At 67.5% G+C, this 20568-nt stretch overlaps 1 protein-coding gene across 2 annotated transcripts; it reads right to left on the bottom strand.

The window, feature by feature from the left end:
• Positions 1-373: 373 nt before the first annotated feature.
• Positions 374-19827, bottom strand: HIC2 (HIC ZBTB transcriptional repressor 2). Of its 2 annotated transcripts, XM_024977390.2 has the most exons (3): positions 19633-19827; positions 7043-7140; positions 374-5954 (listed from the first exon to the last, which is right to left on the bottom strand). In XM_024977390.2, exons 2-3 carry the CDS (start codon positions 7066-7068, stop codon positions 4142-4144), a joined length of 1839 nt encoding a protein of 612 aa, XP_024833158.1. In that variant the 5' UTR covers positions 7069-7140; positions 19633-19827; the 3' UTR covers positions 374-4141. The 2 variants fall into 2 exon arrangements, with proteins under 2 accessions (XP_024833158.1, NP_001179199.1); NM_001192270.1 differs by lacking the exon at positions 19633-19827 and having other exon boundaries at positions 4142-5954.
• Between the last annotated feature and the right edge of the window lie 741 nt (positions 19828-20568).

Below are 20568 nucleotides of genomic sequence, written 5' to 3'. Positions count from 1 at the left end.
CACTCCCCTACCAAGTGACCAAGAAGGGGTGGAGAGGAAGGAGCCGGCCCACCCCCCAGCCCGATCCCACTACCCCAAAGGTGGTGCTGGGCACTGGCCAGACCTCCTGGCATCCTGGCCACCAGGTCCACAGCCCATCCACACACCCCCTGCTTCCCAAACCGCCTCAGCCGTCTTGAGCCAACAGTGCAGACCCTACTGCCCAGCTCACCTGCTACCAAGTGAGGACCCAGGCCCCTCTGAAACTCACTCTTAGGACTGAGGTGGGCAGATCCCGCCCAACTCTGCAACCCAGCTCCTGAAAGCACTGGACGGAGAAAGGAAAGCAGTTGGTCATTTAGCAAAAACACAGCCAGAGAGCAGAGACCTCACACGAGTTTCGAATCAAGCTTTTAATGAAAAGATCATAAAATAACAGTATCTCGTCACTGTACATTAAGACTGCACGCTCTGAATGGAGACATCAGTGACCAGCTTTATGATACTGGAGGGCTGCGCACCCCCAGCTCTGACCTGAATTATCCAGACTCTGGAGGGAGGTGAGGGCAGTGTGGTGCCTGACAGCGGCAGTGGCCAGCACAGGAGTGCGATCGCGCGCCCCCTTCCCGGGAAGGGCGCCTAGCCGGACGTGAGTCCGCCTCCAGTTCCCGGTCAAGAAACAGCGAAACCCCATCCCCCCTCTCCGACGAGGTATTTGTGAATGGGCCAGCGCCCAACCTGGGCTTCCCCAGTGGGGGACAGGGAAGCAAGTGGTGGGTGGGGGCAGGGGGTCCCCTCAGCACCTGGCCCCATGGGGCCCCGCCAAGCAGCGGGGAGGAGCCCCGGGGACCCTCCCTGCCCGAGTGAGGTCTGTTATGCAGCATATTTGAGGTCAATAAATTACAGCAATAAATAGCAAGGTGAGGTAGGGGGAGGGGCTCCCGGTAGAAAGTCGCAATGGGGTGACAAGCCGGGGGTCCCGGGCAGCCTCGACTCCCACGGCGTACCCCCACCCCCTGACGTGGAATGTCAAACCGGGCTCTGGGCGGGCCTGCTCCACCCCTCCAGGCATCAGATTCGCGGGCTCGGTGACCACCGCTGCCCGGGGGAGCGGGGGCCTTGGTCCCTGCACGGGGCACCGCCAAAGGCCCGGCGCCTCTGCTTTCGTCCCCAAGCCGCAGGGAAGGGTGGGCGGCCCTGCCCTCCTGGCTGCCCAAGCCTCGCCCCGGCCCGGGATGGCTGCCGGGAGGGCGGCTGGGGTCCGCCCGCCCCATGATCGATCGCACTCCTGTTAGCGGCCAGTCCAGTGAATACTGACGGGTGGGGCTGGCGGACAGCCGGCGCCCCCGGGTGGCGGCCGCCGGGAACACATCCGGCTGCGTGAGGTTCTGAGTCGAGCGTCCGTTTCACAGGCTGAGGTGTATGGCTATGCTGCGCGTCTCTGAGATTCAGATCTGCTTAAAGGTCCGTCTTTTTTTTTTGCAATCCTGGAGGAGCCTCGGCGGCGGGCTCGGTCTCGCGGGGGAGCGTGCGTGGCGTGGCGGAGCCCGGCCTGCCGCTCGCCCCAGTCTGAGAAATAAATACATTCATCACCGCACAAACATATCGATACAAAAGTTGTTCGCACCGTCTGTGTCGTAAGGACCGGCCCAGCGAGCCTTCCCACAGCTGGACCGCCGGAGTCTCCGCGGGGCCGTGCGAAGGTCCTGGCTTTTTGGCTTGAGAGGGACCCTCACATCAACCCACCGGGGGTCTCGCGGGCAGAGCAGCGGGACGGGATGCACCTCCATCCCGGGGCCCAAGCCCAGACCCAAGTTCTGCAGCCACAGGTGAGATCGCCCTGCCGCGCCAGCTGGCCGGACCGCTTGGCCTGGCCAGGAGGCCCGGGGGCCAGTCGGCGCGGGCCCCGGCTCTTTGGTGCCAGCTGGGCTGGGAGGAGGGCTCCGCGAAGACGGGCCTCCAAGCCGCCCGCCCACCCCACCCCCCTCCCCCCGGTGGCCTCCCTGCCCGTGAGCCCTCCGGGCCGACTCAGGGCCTCGAGCGGAAGGTGGGGACTCACTGGGACTGGCCTTACAGCTGCTGAGGTCTGAAACTGTAAAAGTTTATGTAAACAATGAGATAAATATATTAGTATCTTTTTTTCTGAGCCCATTGAGGTTCCATATGCATTCAAAATGTGCTTTGGTTTAAAAAATAGCTTTTGTGAATTTGGGTGTGAGCTTTTTTTTTTTTTTTTTTAAATCCTTTCCTACATATCTGCTATTGTTTCCTGTTCTCCGAAACATTCAGGAATTAAGTGACTAAAGCAGAGAACTGTAAGCCGCCCTGGGCCTCCAATGGCCTAATCTCCTGGTGAGGCTCTGACACACGTCCACACACATCCACAAGCACGCACTCCACGTGAAACCAAGGGAAAAGGAGAACAAATCCAAGTGTCCTGTGAACCCCACCCCACCCCACAAACCCTTAATGTCTTAAATAAGAAACTAGTGTTTTGCTTTCTTGTTAAAATACAGAGAAGGCTCGATACAATACTCAGGTGGGTACAATACTACGTCGCACGAAGGTCGCCTGAGGGCCTCTATGCCCCGTCCCTGAAGCTCTGCCCTGAACCACCTGCTTCACCGGGGCCGCGCCCACGGGCCTGTGTGCAGCTCCCGCTACAGACTTTTGTCGTGTGGCTTAAGTGCTGATGGGGGGGGGGGGGGGGGGCGAGCAGAGAGGCTGGGGGGTCCTGCCTGACTTGCTGGAACAGGCGTCCCCAAAGGGGACGGCAGCAGGCTCAGCAAGGCTCCGCGTGGCCCGAGCCTCCTCACTCCCCACGCCCTCCACCCGGGGCCCTGGTTTCAGCTGGAGGGTCTCTGGAGGGGGGGAAGGGATGACTCTGGAATTTTTGGTCTGAAATTAAAGTAGAAAGAAAAGAGAAGAAATAAAACCAGGAAGCAAAATGAAGGAGATAAAGCCGCTGGTCCAGCCCTGTGGCTGCAGCTGGCTGAGGACAGCGGGCCGACCTCGTGACCTTAGCCCGGCCTTGCGAGCTAGCCTCTAGAGCCCTGGAGGTGTCTGAGGTTGACAGAGCCCAGGGCGGGGGTGGGACTCAGGGTGAGCCCGTGGTGGCTGCCAGTCCGCCGACAGGTGCCAAGGTGAAGGGGGCCGGGCACCGGCCAGGTTGACTGTGCTGCTCTCCGGAGGGCAAGCCCTCGGGGGCCCGGGACCGGGCGGGGAGGGGCTCACTTCCTCCCCTGCTCCCCAGGCGCGGAGCGCCCATGCCCACTGAGCCAGGTCAGAGCGGCGGCTGGCCAGACGCCCACGAGACACGCAGGCGCCCCTGTTGACGGGGCCCAGAGGAAAAAGCAAGTGTCATGGCCACAACTGCCATCACCACCCGCGTCCTGTTCAAGTCAAGAGGTAGCAAAGGTCAGAAGTCTCTCCGCCTTGATGGGGGTGGGGTGGGGCATGATCCACATGCACGCTGCACGCACACACACACGGAGAAAATGGAAACGTACCGACCCCGCACCGCGGCCAGCCCCCCGCCCCCCGCACCCCAGACCTTCCAGTTCCCACACTCACATACACGTTACACGGGGTTTTCGTGTCATCAACACAAGTACCTCTAAACAAAGAAGATTCCCGGGCAGCTACGGGGAAGCACTCTCTCCTGAGGCGGCCGGGGGCTCAAGCCCAGGGGAGCCTTTGGCCGAGTGGGGCTCCTGGGCCCGGAGGGTGGGCCCTGGCCGCAGCCGGGCGGGGTGGGGCGGAGCCCCGTACATTCAGTCTGCAGACCCAGGCTCAGCCCCGAGGGGCCCGGAGGAAAAGAAACTCGTGTTGGTTTTGGTTTAAAAAACAAAATTCAAAACGAAGAAAAGAACAGATCAGTAGGAATAACAGCCACACCGGCCCGGAGGGCTCTTCAGCTGTGGAGAGGTAGGCGGTGGGGGCCCGCTGTCCCAGCGCCACTGAGCGGTGACCCCTGGCTCGGGGAGGCAGGGCGCGGACCCCTCCCTCCGGCACCGCCCCCCGCAGAGCCAGGCCGCCCCGCAGCCCCGCCCCGCCCGGCGTGCGGACCGTGGCGGCTCCGGGGCTGCGGGCCTGCGGGCCGGGCGGGCGGCAGGGCCGCGGATTAAAGCTGTGGGGGAGGGCCCGCCAGGGCCTTTGGCTTCTAGGAGGGGGCGGTGTGCATGCGCAGGTGGCTGATGAGGTTGCGCTGCTGCGTGAACTTGCCCCCGCACAGCTGGCACTCGTACGGCTTCTCGCCCGAGTGCACGCGCATGTGCTCGGTGAGGCGGTACTGGCGCGTGAAGCGCATGCCGCACTCGCCGCACGCGAAGGGCTTGAGGCCCAGGTGGCTGCGCATGTGGCGCGTCATGGTGCCGCGCTGCGTGAACATCTTCCCGCAGATGCCGCACGGGAAGGGCCGCGCCAGCCAGTGCGTCTTCTCGTGCTGCCGCAGCGTGGCCGCGTCTTTGTAGGTCTTCTCGCAGGCCGAGCACTTGAAGGGCCGCGGCCCGGCCGCCAGGGCCGCGCTGGGCGCCGACAAGTCCTCCGCCTCCTCGTCGGCGCCCGCGCTGCCCGTCTCGTAGGCGCCGCCCTCCTCCTTGAGGAGCAGCTCCTCCTCCGCGTGCGTCTCCACGTGCGCGTTGAGCTGCTCCGAGCTGGGGAAGCCCTTGGCGCAAGGGATGCACACGTACAGGTTGTCGCCGTAGGGCACCGGCTCGAAGCCCTCCTGCCGGTACACGTAGGGCGCGCCGGCCGGGCCGCCCTCGCTCCCGCTCTGCGCGCTGTCGTCGCTGCCGTCCTTGCCGTTCTCGTCCTCCTCCTTGCAGGCGTGAGGGGGCTCCCCGAAGGGCCTGCCTGCCGCCGCACTGCCGGCCAGGAGCCCGTTGGGGACCCTGTCACCCAGCCCTTCGGCCTCCTCCCCCGGGCACGGGCCCTTGGGCGCCACGTCCCTCCGCTCAAACGGGGAGGCGGCCGCGGGCTCCTTCTTGGCCCACTCCTTCTTGCGGGCCGAGTGCCGGAGGCTCTTGCGGGGCGGCGGCCCGCCCGGCCCCTCCAGCAGGCACAGCGGGTTGTCGTCTGCCCCCTCCAGATCCATGGGCTCACTGAGGGCCCCCCCCAGCTCGGTGTAAGAGGCACTGTTGGCGACGGGAGGGGCGGAGGTCGAGAGGGGCGAGCCCTCCTGGCTGTCGCTCAGCTGGGCTGGGTCGTCGGGGGTGAGGGAGGGCCCGGGGGTGGCAGGGGGCAGCGGGGGGCTCTTCTTGGACAAGTCCAGGCCCAGCTCCTGCTCACAGCTGCCGCCGGCCCCGTTGGTACTGCAGCCGCCCAGGCCAGCCTCCCCGCTGCCGGGACAGACTGGCCGGCCCAGGCCATGCGCGCCCTCCTGGCTCAAGCCGCCCAGGAAGAGCTCATCGTCGGAGCCTTTGGCCTGGGAGAGCTCCTGGGGGGCATGGGCCCCTTTGCGCCCGTCCACGAGGCCTGGGTAGCGGGTCTGGATGACCGAGGCCGTAGACAGCCGCTGGCTGCGGGGGTGCCGCCCCAGGCCGGCGCCGCCCCGCCCAGAGCCGAAGGGCTTGCCAGCTCTCTTGAGCTTGCGCCGGCAGAGGGCCGCCAGCTCAGGCAGCTGGAGGTAGCTGGCAGCGGTGAGCAGCGTGCTGAAGTTGGGCTCAGCTGGCGGCTCACCGGGCAGCAGGCGGCCGGTGTAGATGAAGTCCAGGATCTGCTGGAACACCGCGGAGCTGACCATGTCCGTGTCCAGGCTGATGAGGTTGTCATGCAGCACCAGGGACTTGAAGTAGACGCTGCTGGCGGCCAGGACGTTCTTGTGGGCCCGGAAGACGGCGTTCTCCACCATGACGATGACGTCACACAGGAAGCCCTGCGTGCGCTGCTGGTTCAGCTGCAGCAGGAGCTGCTTGGAGTGGCTGGGCAGCTCCATGTCGGGCCCCATGTCCCCGCGCCCTGCCCACACGCACCACCTGTGGGCACGAGCAGACACACACACCCGTCAGCGGGGGCCCTCCTGGGGCCTCCCCCCAGGCCGCCCGCCTGCCGCCAGCCCATCTGTACGCTTGAAAACGCAGTGACAACGGGGGGCACATGTGTGGGGCAGACAAACCAGAGCTCTGTCCCCTAGAGGAAGGTGACCCCACGCCCAGATGGACCTGTGGGTGAGCAGCAGGGACCACGGGGACACAGAAGCCCCTGATGGACACTTCTGCAGCGGCCCGGCTTTCCGGTCCAGCCGGAAATTGGATCTGCAGGTGGAGTTGCCCAGAGCGCACTGAAGCCACCTTCTCCTCGAATACCACGTGGGCAGGTCGGACCCGCAGCCTCCAGCAATGGCCGCCCACGTGACGCTGCGGCCCGGCCATTCCCCCCACCCTCCCCATCCTCCCGGCCTGTGCCTCTGGGTGCCGAGCAGAAGAGGTGGCCTGGCCAAGCCTGGTACCACAGGCCCCAGGGCCTTTCTGGGCAGGGCAGGTTGTCTGAGCTTGGGAAACCCCGCAGACTGGCCAAAATGCGCCGGGAGGAATTCTCACTGGGGAACAACCGTGCACAGAGCCCCGCGGCGGCTGCGCGCATGCCCACCCACAGGGGCCTTCATGTCCCTGCGCTCAGGGCAAAACCTGGGAGAGGAGCGCACTGCCCCAGGCCTCCCTCAGCAGGGATCCAGGGTCCCCACCCTGCCCCCTCGGGAGGGGTCATGCCCGCCTACCTGCTGTCCCACCCTGGCCTGCACTTGCCCTTGTCTGCAAAGACAGAGAAGCCCCCACGCCCCTGTCCACCCGGGAAGGCTCTGCGCACAGTGCCCACGTGGGCTGGCACTCGGCCCAGCGGGAGCCAGTACCCCTCCCGGCCCTGGCCAGCCAAGGGGGACAAAGAGCCCAAGACGCGGAACACCTGGCTGAGAACGCCAGCCCGTGAGCCACAGCCCCTCCTCCCCCACGCTGCCAGCGCTGCCCGCACACAAAGGCCGGCGGCCAGCACGCAGGCCAGGCGCTCAGCTGCCCGGAGTCCCCAGGAGGAGGAGCAGACCCCGCCCCCTGCCGCACCCCCAGCCTACCGGAGTGCCAGGGGCCCAGAAACCATGTGAGCAGCAACCAGGGGGGGTGGCCTCCTCGAGTGTGCGGCCTCCCTGGGGGTGCATCAATGCCTGGTCACCTGCGGAGGAGAAGGTGGACACAGTCAGCACGCGGGCCTCGCAAGGGGGGAGGAGCGGCTCGAGGCCGGAGCCAGGCTCCCGTCTGCGACAGGGTCGGGCGTCCGGACAGCTGGGCAGGAGGCAGCAGCCACAGTGCCTGCAGCCCGGCTGGTGGCAGGAAGGAGGCAGGTGTGGGGCGCCGCCGCACCCCCACAGGAAACAGGGTGCCCCCAGAGCCTCCTCGGGCGGGGAGTGGGGGGACAGGCGTGCAGCTCTGGGAGGGCGGGCGGGGTGGCAGGAGGCCTGGGCACGGCCCTTCTAGGCTGGCCACATTTACATAACAAAAGGTCAGAAATGGAGGAGCTGGTGCCGCGGGCTATTTATAAGATCCAGTCTCAACCGCTTCTGGCTCCCCAGCCCCCTGCCCTGCCCTTCCCTCTGGTTCTGCGCTCGCCCCCTCCCTGCCAGAGCCCAGCCCCCTCCTGCCCAGCCTGGCCTGACCACATGGCCCTCGAAGGCTCGCCCTTTCAATACCAGCCCGCCAAGGCTGCTGGCAGCTGCCGCCAGATGCGGGCGGGCTTCTCGGCCCCCCAGGGCTTCAGGTCCTGGGAGAGGGGTCCCGAGGTCCTGGCTGCTTGCCCCCCACCGCAGCAGACCTGGGCACCCTGGGCATGGAGCCAGGCAGCAGGCGGAGGCCTGAGCCCCGGAGCCCCTCCTGGCACGCCCCTCCCCCGCCCAGGGCCAGGGCGGCCCGGCCGGTCCTCAGGAATGTGCCCAGACCCGGGGTGCGGGGTGCCGGGAGGCCTCGCTCCAGCCTGCCAGCTGTCTCTTGCCCCCAGCACGGCTCCCCGCTGGCAGGGGTGGCTGGTGAGGGGGCCGGCCTGGCTCGCAGGCAGCATGAGGCCTGCTGGTGTGGGGCCGCTGCCCAGCCTGGCAGGAGCCGCCATGGGCTGCAACAGCCCCGGCAGCCAGCCCAGCCAGCCCCAAGCTCCCCCCACCGCCCCGCGCTGCTGCCCGCCTTGAGCGCCCACTCCACCATGCCCAGAGCCCGGGCAGATGGACAGGTCAGAGAGGTGGGCTGGGAGTTGTCCCCGCTAGGCTGACCCCAACACCCCCCAAGGAAGGGGTCTCTTGTGAACAGAGGCCCTGGGTGACTTTCCCAGCTCTCTGCTCCCAAGACCACTGCTTGGTGACCAACGGGTCCTGGCTGAGGCCCCAGGCGCCCCTCCTCCCCTCAGCTCAGGCCGCAAAAAGCCAAGGTGGCCAGTCCACCCCACCCCCCGGAAGGCCAGGCCCTACAGCTGACCAGGGACCCCAGGCCTCATGGGGGTGCCTCTCCTGGCGCCCGGGAGGGCAGGAGGCAGTGAGAGAAACCCTCAGGTGCTTCAACCAGATTCCACAGCAGCCGGTCCAACTTGGCCTGGACCACACGGAGCCCGGAGCCAGGGAGGCTGAGCTCTCGGGCTGCCCATCCTTCTGCCTCCAGGTGGGAACGCGGGGGAACAGGGCCTGGCGACAGGCGCCCCCCCTCCAAGCAGAGAAGGGGGCATCCCAGCCCACTAGGGGGCCGTGGGCCCCTCAAGATGCCCGCTACCTGGCCGCCACGCCCCAGGGTCTTGAGCACAGTGGGTGCGTCACTGAGGCCACGGACACTCGCTGGCCACTGCCCCGCAAGCCTGGGTCCAGCCGACCTGGCGTGAGCGCCTGGCGCTCCAGGTGTGCCCTGACAGGTGTGAGCTGGGCCCTCCTGGGCTGCAGGAGGGGCACCTGGAGGCAGAGCGAGGCGGCCCCAGCTCCTGGCACCCTATGCCAGCCTGATAAGCATCCTGTTCACAGGGAAGCCTCCAGCGCAGATGAGATCGGGGCTCTGGGGCTTAAGCAACCTGCCCAAGTTCACAGGAGCAAGCCGAGGGCACAGCTCCGCTCTAGACTTCGCCACCCAGGACGACCCCCGGGTCTCCTCCCCCCAGGGGCAGGACGGGGCACCAATGCGCCCCACCTCCCTCCCTCCAACACCTGGTCTGGCGGCCCGCTGACCACCTCACCCCGGAGCCGGGGCTGTGCCCGCCGCTCCGAGGAACAGCACTGGCCTCCGCGGCCTCTCTGGCTGCCCTGCAGGCGGGGCTGCTGGCGAGTGGGCCCCACAGCCCTGGTGAGCCCAGGCCTGGATGCCCGCCAGCCACTCCTGGCTGGCCTCCCAGACCGTCCTCCTGGAAAGCAACAGGCCCTGTGAATGCCAGGAGCCCTGCCCTCCTCCTGACGGGATGCCCAGGAAACAACGCTGGGGCTCGGTCAGCGTGCTCAAGACGTGTTGGGAGGGACCCAGGGCAGGCCTCCCAGCCTGAACAGTGTGGGAGGAGGCGCCCACCCCACCCACCGCCCAAAGCCTGCTCTCGACGCCCACAGCCCCTCTGTCCCACTCGGGCAGCCCACCCGGGGGGCTCACAGCACCACGCGACGCCTCGCAGGAGGCCACGGCCGGCACGCCTGCTCTCTGGGGGAACCCTGCGTGCGCCTCCAGCCACCCGTCTCTCCCACCTGCACGACACGGGACCTGCGGCCGGCTCCCCCCGCTGGCCCTGGCACAGCTGGCCAGTGGGCACCAGGCGGGCGCGAGGCGGGGTCCTGCAGGGAGGCCCCGGCCAGGCCTGCTGAGATGGGGAAGGGCAGGGGAACGCTGCCTGGGGCGAGATCACTGTTACAAAAACATCCAGACGAGGTGCCCACCTTGCCCCCCGCTGGCCGGAGGGGCCTGAGTGCTTGGGAAGGGAGCAGCGGGCAGCAAAGAGCAGGAGCCTGGAGGCAGGGAGCCTGTGGGAGGAGTCCCCACAAGGCCAGGATCCAGGGCCCTGAGGAGCCTCTGCCTGGTGGCTCCTGCGTCCGCTTCCTACTCGCCCTGCGGGGTGTCAGGCCCGGGCCGGGGAGCAGATTCGGGGCATGCAGACAGTCCGGCCCCCCTCCGACCCCAGACCCGGAACCCGCGCACACTGGACTGTGGGAGACCAGCTTCCTCCTCCCAGAAGGCAGGGAACGCCCAGCGACGGGGGTCGAGAAGGAGGCGGCAGCCCCCAAAGGGAAGACACCTTTCCCACGTAAACACGCCCAGAGTGACTAGGAAATGGGGTTCGGCTCCCAGGGCTGTCCTGAGGCGGGCTAGGGCTGGGCTGCCTGCTGGGAGGGACCCGCACCACCGCCCACCCACCCGAGGCACCTCCCAGCAGTCAGTGAGGCAGCCGCCCAGCCCAGGGCCCCTCCAGGTCGCAGACTCCAACACCCAAGCATGAAACAACTCAAGAAGCTAGAAACCTCTCTCACACCAACCCACGACTCTCAAAGACCTAAAAGACAAAACAGACTGTGTCACCTTCGATCATCGCTTCTGTGTATGAGGCGAGAGGACACTTCCCCACTGAACAACAGGAAGAACCCCCTCAGGGTGGAGGTCCTTCCCGGGAAAGGGCAGCCACCCCTGCACCCGCGTGGCGGCACAGACACCCCAGCAGCCAGCACCCAGGCCACACACCCTGCCCACGACAGTCACAGAAACAAAGCCCAAACTGGAAGGCAGACGGCGAGGACGGGGTTCGCCCGCTGACTGAAGGCTGAGAGCGGACTTCCGGGCAGAGAAGAGGACGCTCAGACTTCACAAAGACCGAGACGGGAGGCGCACAAGCCCCGGGAGCCAGGCAGGTGCAGAGCCCCCCGGCGGCGTGCGGGCCGAACCTGGGTCAGGAAGAGCTGACCACGGACATGTCTGCAGCCGCCAACAAACGGGGGAGCAGGGCAGCCAGACCCTAAAGGGGCACAGGGGGCCCTGGGCAAGGTCAGAAGCAGGGAAAGACAGGAGGGGGGACCAGGGACCAGACAGGACTCGACACACGAGAGGCTTCTGTTCTGGACGCGGGACGTGTGCCCACCTGGGAAGAGCCTGGGGTGCAGTTGCTCACAGCTGGCACGCTTCTTAGGTAGGGTCAGTGCAGAGCCGGTCCCCGGGCTGACGAGCAAGCCCACCCACTCCTAGACTAATCACAACAACCCGAGGGGAGAAGCAGCCCCGACGGGAAGGAAGGAACCCCCGAGCCCAGCCAGAAACCTGCAGGACACTGAGGTACCACCTCCAAACCTCTGAGGGGACCTCGCCCCCAACACAGGCGGTGCCGGAAGCGAAGACCCCGCACGCCTCGTGGCCAATAAGCAAAAAGCCAGAGCGATACTGGGACAAAGCCAACCAAGACTTAAAAAATCTTTACAGAACACCACCACCAGGAACCTCTCATCAGGGCAGACGGGTTGGCCAGCTGAAGGCAGCAACGACCGACGACACTCTAACCGTCCAGGGTCCGGCTGACACCTGCGGGGGACAGGGAGGGGCTCTGCAAACCCCAGCAGGCACGCCCAGGAGGCCCGGGACGAGGCCCGGGACTGGGGTCAAAGGAGGCCACGAGCAGAAGGGTCTGCCCGGCCTGGAGGGCCTCCCACCACAGCCCAGGGGCACGCCAAAGGTAACCACCAGGTGGCTCCGGTCCACGACCGAAAACACGGGAGCAGGGGTGCCTCAGGCACCCCTCAGCTTTTAAAAAGCGTTTTCAAGGATAAAACTAGGGAACTGCCAAGGAACACGCTACAGCCTGTGCCCGGGGCCTGAAGTGCCGGCGGGGACACTTAGAGGAGGTCCCACCTGTCCAGCAGGCCCTGTGGCCGACCAAACAGGAGAGGCCAGGCTCGGGAAGGGAGTGAGAGAGGAGGGTCCCCGGGACTCGGCAGGAACACGCTCAGAGCGTCTTCAGATGGGACTCGAAGGGCCGTCTGACGTTAAGGGGCTGCGTCCAGCGACAGAGAAGTGGACAGCCCTCCGCCCCAGGAAGCAAAGCGGCCCGAGGGGGTGACCGCGGACTGCCGAGGCGGGGCAGAAAGCGGGCCGGCGGTGACCCGCGGGACGGGGCACAGCGATTCCCAGCAGGCGGCTGAGTCTCAGAGGCACAACCAGCCCCTCACTCCACAGACTGGGCAAGCCCGCCATCCAAGGACCTGGACAAGCGTGGGGAAGCGGCACGCGCCCACAACTCGGAGGTGGGGACCCCAGGAGGGGCCGCACGCCTCTTCTCACAGGGGCGACGTGTGCGCGTGCCTCGCACCACCACCTCAGGTGCACGAGAGCTGGTGTGCTGGCTGCGGGGAGACAGAGCTTCCGGACCCAGGGAGGGGCCGCCCCCAGGGTCCCCCCAGCCACGTGGCCGGGGACGGGAGGCCCGCGCAAACTGGGGCTTCCGGGGCCAGGCCCACAGGACGCGCCCAGGAGCGCCTCCCCCAGGAGCAAGGCAGGAGCTGCAAGTCCAACACAGGCGTCCCCACGACCCGGAACCACCAGGCCCGAGTAACCTCCTCAAACCCAGGTCCATCCAGGCACGCCCCGGCTCAGGGCTCTCAATGGACTCCCGGGCCTGGATAAAGTCCATGTCGGGGCTGGTCCGTGGAGGGCTTCCAGAGGACCGGGCCGCCCCTCCGCGGCCCCCAGGCACACCCAAGGGCCTCCACCTCCAAGAAGCACCCATCTCCCCCACCTGCCGCCGGCACCCAAGGGGCTCCCAAGGTCAGGGACCGTGTGTGCCCTCCAGCTGGCAAGTGGGCCAGAGGGAACAGGCCGGGCTGAGGGGAGGCGGCCCCTGAGACGGCGGCCAGCCTTCCTCTTTCCGACACTCAGACTCAACAAGCCTCTGACGCTGCACCTGTGACTAACTTGCACCTGGAGGCGCAGAACCCGGCAGCCCACGCTGCGCTCACACCCAGCCCGAGTCCGCAGCAGCAGGCGCCGGTCATTCGGGAACAGTCGCTCGCAGAGCTGATCGGATCTTCCCGATGCGCTCGGACGTGGTTAAAGGACAGGGATTCTTTCCCTCACCGCGGCCGCGTCACACGAGACGCGGAGGCCTTTCTCAGGCCCTTCCCTGGCCTCAGCACCATCAGCTGTCTCCCCCCGGTGGGAGGCTCCCGATCACCCGAGAAAAGGTCCCCAGGTCTGAACCACCACCTTGCCCGTCAGCCCCTCCTTCACGAGCAGCAGCGGGCAGACGCGGTGCTGTCGCAGACACGGCCTGCCCTGCTCGCCCCAGAGAACGCGCGACGCTGTGTCCCCTGGCGCGACGCTGTGTCCCCTGGAGTTGAGGCTCACCGCTGGGCCTTCTGCACAGCCCCCGGAGAGGCAGCCTGGCCCAGGCACCCAGGGGAGCACCATGGCCGGCACCAAGGTGCGTGTTAGCCTGTGGACGGGGGCCGGTGGGGACGGTCTGAGCATTCTGAAAGTCCTGAGGACCCAGGGGTCTGCAGGCCACGCTGACAACAGCTGTTGGCCACCACCTCAAACACTCCTACCCCCTCTCCGGGCACCACAGGACACGTGGGGACACAGGACTGATGGCAAGGCCCGCTCCTTCAGCTCACGGATGGTCACCAAAGGCTGGAAACCTAGGTGAGGGCTGCTGAGAAAAGCTGTTTTCAAAGACAAGAAAGGAAACGGCACTTCAGGTGGCATGCGAGAACAACCTCAGCAGCAGGGCTTGCCGCCTGCGGAGCAGGCAGCCCCGCGAGCCAGGCGCAGAGGGGCAGGGTGGGCTCCCGGGGCAGGGGTGCCGCCTGCCCAAGGCACCAGGCCAGCCGCCCAGCCCTCGTCAGCGTCAACACGCATGGAATGCAGGCTGCGGAGAGCGCCCCTACCCTGCCCACAGCCTCGGGGCGCAGGCTCACCCTTCGCGGCTCCAGGGTACCCGGGCCCGGCCGCCACCGGCCGCCTCACGGCCAGGACTGCCCCGACCCCCCAGGCCCTCTGCCCAGAGACGACCCCGTGCACCCACGCTGCCAACACCTTGGAGGAGGACCCACCAGCTCTAACCCGCCCTCATGGAGGGGCAGAGGCCCAGGCCCCAGGGGCGGAGGGGAAAGGCTGTTTCAGGAGGAGTCCTCCCGGCCCTGCGGCCCAGGGAAGCGATGCCAGTCCACACCCAGTCCCGGGCAGTCATGGCCCCCACCCAACGGAACCCCAGTGGCCCTCCAGCGAAGCAGCTCACCGCCCATCGCCCTTGAGCGCGAGCCTGTCCCAAGGGCTCACTCTACCCCCAGAGCCCCACCAGCGGACTCCAGACTGTGTGTGGAGCCTGCCTGGGCGGCTTGCACAGCGGGGCTTGCCCAGGGGTGCTCACACAGGCGTGCCCATGTAGGCCAGGCCAGGAGTCCCAGAAGGAGGCCCTGCTCTCTTGTCCCGCCACCCCCAGTGCCCCATCCGAAGCCCCATCCGAAGCCGCGGGCACCTTCTTCCTCCCGGTGTCCAAACAGAGCTGCTGGGAAGAAACCGCCAGCCCCTCTCCACCAGAGGGAAGGGCCTCGGGTCCTGGGAGGGCGGGTGAGAAAGCCTCTACACAGCCCAGAACCGCTCTCACGGCAGAGCCCACGGGCCCCTCTGCCAGACGCGTGGGCCACGAAAAGCAGACAAGGGGTGCCCGATTGCCCCAAAGACAACTCCGCCCCCGGCTGCGCTTCCTACTCAAAGGACACCAAGCGCGCCAGTGCTGCCCCTGCCACACCTGGCAGCCCAGCAGCTCAGCGCCCGCCTGCAGCCGCCCAGAGCAGGCAGGGGCCGAGTGCCGGCTGCCCTCGGACGGAACAAGCCCGGGACAGAGGGCCGGCCGGCCAGGACTCACCTGAGGTTCTGCCCCCGGCGCCCCTCCCAGCCCTCGCCCCACCTCCAGGCCCCGGTCAGGGGCTCCCTCACACACCTTCCCAGGTAACAACCTCAGGGACCCTCTCTCCCAGACACCTTGAGATCCAGGCGAGAAAGGGGGCAGGACCCAGTTCCGGGGGCCCCAGCGGCAGCCCCAGGCGGCTTGTTTGGGAAGCAGGAAGAGCTCCCAGGTCCCCATGCCTGGGGAGAGAGGCCAACCAGGGCCTAAGCAGGTAACCCGGAGACCAGAGCAGACCCGAGAGAGGCACGAGGCTCCTGGGACCTCCTAGAAGGTGCCCCCAGCACACACCAGCCTACGTCCCTCCCACAGCCACCTGGGGAAGAGGGGCCATGAAGAGCGTGAGCCCCCACACCCGATGCTTCTCCAGGACCCTGGAGCCTACGGGAGGATCAGCCAGCTGGGCCCGCTCTGTAAGCACGACCCCACGCGCAGTCTGGGGCCACCCCTGCTTGTCCAAAGGGATTCACTGCTCCCTTGACCCTGCTATCTACAAAGATCCACCTCCTGAGAAAGCAGCTGTGGGATCCACGTCCAAGGCTTCAGGGAATGTGGATACGTGGGCTCCAGGTGACCCCTGCGGAGTGCAGCACCCGGGCCCCCACCGGGCAGCAGGGACTCAGGGCCAGGTGCAGCCCCTGCCCGTCACAGGGAGAGTTCCCCAGGAGCCGGGGGTGCTGCCCCAGCATCCTGGCCATAAACTCTGCACCCTCTGCTCATCCCTTCTGCAGTTACTCACCAGAGCTCACTGGTAGCTTCCGAGCAGCACAGGCAGGAGAACCGCAAGGCCAGTGGGCAATCCCGCCCTTTGAAGGCCTGTGAGCAGGCTGAGGAGAAGGCCAAAGGGCAGCGACCCCAGCCTGGGCGAGAGAGACCTCCAGCCACCTGTGTGTACGTGTGCGGCGTTCCCAGGACACGGGGGCAGCCCCTCCTCACTCTCGCGGAGAACCCACCCCCGTGGGTTCTCCAGTCCCTCTCGGGAAGAAGCCCAAGGCCACGGGGGCCACGGGAGGCCAGTGCGCACGGCGACCACTCCAGGGCCGCAAGAGGCCCGCTCCCCACCTGGAGGCCCCCTCCCCACCAAGCCCGGCCCCGCCTTCCCTTGGAGCCTTGGAATTCCCAGGAGCGGGAGCGCCCCGGGCGCCCCCAGAGGCCGGCCACCTGCCCTTCCGGGCTCCTCCCTCCGCGCCCACACCCACGTGCTCGGGAGGCGGCCCCTCACAGGAAGCAAGCACGCACTGAGCACACTGGCGGCGCCCGGGCGGAAGGGCCCGCTCGAGCCCCCAGGCCACGCCCCCACCCCACCCGCCGGGCAGGCATCTCCTGGGGGTCTCAGTCCGCTCGAGGCCTGGCCACACCCTCCCGGGCCGCGCGCCCCGGGCCCTCCCCTCCTGGACGGCGGTGGGGCCTGGAAGCGGCTCCCTCCAGGTTTAACCCCCACCCCCCGACCGAGCGCGCGGGGGGTGGAGGGGTGGGGGGGGTGGCGGGCGGGCCCCACTCGCAACCCCACCCGCCCCCACCTGCTTTTCTGGCTCGGCTGCTCCCAGGAGCCCTCCCCCAACCCAGGTCCCTAACCCTCCGGCGAGGCCCCTCCCAGCAGGAAGCGCAGCCCCGCCGACGGGCCGAGTCAAACTGGCCCCGCTGGCTGGCAGCCCCTAACCCAGGGAGAGCCAAGCTGGGATCCGGGAGCCCCCCCAGCCCCAGGCAGTGACTGAACCCCTGGTCCGCGAGGGTGCTGCACCCACAGCACAGCCCGGGAAACTAGCAGAGCCTGCACCTCCCGGCCGAAGGCGCACTGCTCAGAGGCAAGGCTGAGCGCTAGAGGGCAAAGACCCAGGCCAGCCCTGGGCACACGAGCTGGGCACCACATCTGTTCTCAAAACACTTCGCTGAGCAGATAAACGGCCCCTGCACGGCCTCGCGGGTGCCGGACAGCAGTGGGGGTGCCGGCTTCCCGGAACCGGGCACCTACAGGGCCACGCTCCTGTCTCCCTCCTCTTGACGGAACCCCGGCCCCACCTTCCCAGACCACAGGGCTCCCCTGTGACCACCCTGCCGCAGCCGGCCCGGCGGCCCTCAGCAGCTCTTCAGGTGCCCCCGTATCACCCAGGGGCACTCCCAGAGACAGTGTGCCCGGCGCCTTCCCCAGGCTGAGCTCTGGGGGCTGCAATACGTGCCAGTGAACTCCAGCTCTGTTCCCACTTTAGAAACACATTGGAGACACCGAGGCCCAGAGAAGCCCATCCCTGTCCAAGGCCGCTAGAGAGTAAACAGCGCTGAGGCCAGTGCCCCTCACTGCCCCCAGAGGCCCTCCTCAGTCAGGCGCCTGGGCCAGGACCGGAGGAAGCTGACCTGTGGTCTCTCTGCAGACGCAGCTGGGAACAAGAGCCCTCCCCACCCCAGTGATCTGTCCCTGGTGGGGGGGTGGGCACTGGCCCTCAGCCCCGGTGGGCAAGGCAGACCAGCCGTGGGTGGGGCCGACTGCTAGAGGCCAACAGGCCGAGCAAAAAAGCAGGGCGGCGGGTCCCCTGGGTAAACTGGACTTTATTCCTTCCTCGCTTCTCGACGCTCCAGAACTGCCCTGCCAGCCCTTGCATGGGGGCGAGCTGCGGCTCCCAGAGACTGCCCCCACCCCGCCGCCACCTCCGGGCAGACAATGAGGACTCCAGGAAGGCAGCAGGCCTGTCAGCTCAATAATGCAAAACCCTGTTGCTGAGTCCACGACAGCTGACTTCAAGTGGATCGGAGGCTGTGCTTATTAACAAAATGAGAAACCTGATCCATGGAAAGAAAACACTACGCAGGGATTAATCCAGGGCTGCAGCTTGTGGAGAAGGCCGGGCCGCTGGCCAAGACCAGGCAGGGAGCGCGGGACGCGGCCTACCTGTCCCTGGCAGGTACCTGGCTGCAGGACAGGGCACATCGCCTCCACCCCCCTCCTTCCAGCAACTGCAGCAATCATTTCAGTTCTGCTTTAATTAAAGGCCTGGCTCCCTCAGGCTGCTTCTTCCTCTCCCCAGAGCCAGCAACCAGAGGGAGATTTTTCTTTTCAGGAATTGCTTGTAAAAGCCGAATGACTAATCTGCAAGTCCCAACAACTGGCAGGAAAACACTGCAGAGAGAAATCCTGGGCGCAGCCCCAGCACTCCAGCCAAATGGCTGGAGGAGCTGGGCAACGGGTGCTCAGCAACACCCCACAACCAGCCCGCAGGCGGCTGGGAGCCCAAGGGAAGCAGACCAACCTGGGAGCGCTGCCGCCAAGGCAGGTGGGAAGCTCCCTGCCAGCCTTCCCAGGCTACCGCCTGCCCACAGGACCTCACAGGACTGACTCCCCTGGCAGGCAGGGCCACTTACTGCAGACTTCAAGTATCAGCCTCTCACCCCCCCTCCATGGTGCTAAGAGCACGCTAAACCAGCGATCTCACCGCACAGCTTTGTCTCTGGAGGCCAGCCGGGGGCCAGCCCATCTGCCTTTTTTTTTTTCCCCAGACCACTGCAGCGACCCTGCTCTCTGCTGAGCGGAAGCCCATTCCCAGAGCCAGGGCTACAGACCAGCCACATGGCCTGTGCTCTTGAAAATGTCTGCTGAAAGGCCCAGGGAGCCCAGACGCTGGCAGATGGGAACGCAGAAGAGTAAAGCCAGGAGCCAGGAAGCAATAAACGCTAGCTCCAGAAAGGGCCTGGTATGTATGGGTGACCCGGCTCCATCCCTGCGGCCGGGGGTGGGGGCCTGGAGAACACCCCCAGCAGCTCTGGAAGGCCCCTCCGCTACCTGCCACCTCCCCCCTCCCCCCGCACAGCCATGCGTCCATCAGTCAACAATCTTCACCCACAGGATTCCTACGGGCACGGCTCGGCCCCTCCCCCCCGCCACAGATGTCAGAGAGAGGGGTAGCCTCCCCGGGTGACAACTCCTGACTGGGGGAGGGGGACCGGGACCCTCGCTTATCCAGATGTGCTTGGCAACTGCTACCGGCGAAACACACCGGAGGCGGAGGGGACCCGAGAAACGCGGGATAAATAACTTCGAAACCGTCCCGGCCCGGGCGGATCCGCAGCGGGCTCACTTCCCCGGGGCCGACTCACCGCTGTTCTGGGTGGGGCCGCTCTGGAGCATTTTATCTGGGCCGCGTCCCCTCCTCGCCGTAAGTCACTAACCCCCCCGCCCAGGGACAGGATCGCCGCCTCTCCCCCCACCACCCCACCCCAGCCCCGCCTGCGAGAATATGAACCACGCAGGCAGATAAACAGAATGACACGCCGGGCGCTGCGGCCCCCTCCCCCTGCCGGCCGCCCCCTCCCCCAGCCCCTCTCTCTTCCTGCCGAGCGGCCGCCCGCACCAGAGGTCTGGGGGCAGGGCCGCGCGCCCACCCGCCGCAGGGCCCGGCCCGGAGAGGCCCCTCCAGGCCGCCCTGCCCCTGCCGCGCGCAGCCGTGCCCTGCGGGCAGCGGGCCGGGCACAGCAAGAAGCCCGGCGAGGGGCGGCGGCGGTGCATAAAGGGGGCCCGCCTGTCAGGCAGCGCGGCTCCCCGGGCCGCTCGGACCGCAGCGCGGAGGAGCAGGCACAAAGAGCCGGCGCCCGCCGCCCGCTAGCCCCGCGCGCGGGGGGCTTTGTGCCGGGCCCCGCCGCCTGCCCCGCGCTCACACACACACACTCACACGCCGCGGCGGGCGGGCCGGCGGCCGGGGGTCCCGCCCCCCTCACACACACACCCCGCGCGCGGCGACCCCTCTGCGCGCGCCCGCCCACGCCCCTCTCCCGGGGGCGCGCCCCGCACCTCACCTCGTGTGCGTCGGCGGCGGCGCTCGCCCGCCGGCCGGCCGGCCCGCCGCGGCCTCTTCTTCGGCGCCGCCCGCGCCCGCCCGCGCCGCCCGTCCGCCCGCCCGCGCCGCCGCCGGCTCGGCTCGGCTCGGCTCCCCGCCCCGCGCGCCGAGCGCCTCTCACAGCCGCCCGCCCGGCGCCATCTTGGAAGCTTGTGACGTCGCGCCGCCCGCTCACCCCTGACCCACATCTGAATGGGCGAGCGGCGCGGCGGGGGCGGGGCCTGCGGTGGGGCGGGGCCGGGGGCGGGGCCGGGGCGGCCGCTCGGCGGCGGGGGGGAGGGGCGCGCGGGTGGAGCCGGGGGACCTGGTGGCCCCCCGCCCACGGGTGCAGGGGCGGCGCCGCGACCTCAGCCCCGGAACGCGCGGACCGCACACCCTAGAAGGGGGCTCGGCCCCCCCGCACTCGGAGCCGACCCACCCCCCACCCCCCGCCTTGAGCCTGACCCTGACCCCAGGCACCCCAGGTCCGTGCCCCCGCCGCGGGCGGCCAGCGTGGTCCGAGGACGGCCTTGATCTGCGGAAGGAAGCCCTCGCAGCCCGCCGGCCTTACCTGCCCCGAGGGCACGGGGGTCCCCCTCGCCGAGCCCAGCCGGCCCCTTCCGGTGGCTGCAGCCCCTCGCGGGCCCCTGGGGTCAAGCGACGCGCCCAGGTTGGCAGCCGGGACTCAGGCTGTTCGGAGGGGCTGGAGCGGGCCAGGGACTGCGACGTGCTCGAGGGGGTCGCTTGCTGGACCTCTCCTTAGTTTGGACACCAGGTAAATACAGGACATCGCACCTGAAGTCTGGGAGGGACCCAAGTTTGCCGGCAAGACTAGAAGCGCGTTCTTCCAAATAAACTTGTACGTTTAATGAAACCCTAGTTGGACAGTTATCAGACTTAACAAAATTCTAACTTG

This window comes from Bos taurus, chromosome 17, assembly GCF_002263795.3.
Source record: "Bos taurus isolate L1 Dominette 01449 registration number 42190680 breed Hereford chromosome 17, ARS-UCD2.0, whole genome shotgun sequence".
In the NCBI taxonomy this organism is placed as follows: Eukaryota; Metazoa; Chordata; class Mammalia; order Artiodactyla; family Bovidae; genus Bos; species Bos taurus.
Note: the sequence above shows the minus strand (reverse complement) of the source record. Positions and strands in the feature narration are given on the sequence as shown.

Bases quoted from the DNA above. Each gene is read 5' to 3' on its own strand.
- HIC2 (XM_024977390.2), bottom strand. From the start codon at position 7,068: ATGGTTTCTGGGCCCCTGGCACTCCG. The intron at 5,955-7,042 runs GTAGGCTGGGGG...TCGTGCCCACAG, and splicing joins TCTGGGCCCCTGGCACTCCG to GTGGTGCGTGTGGGCAGGGC.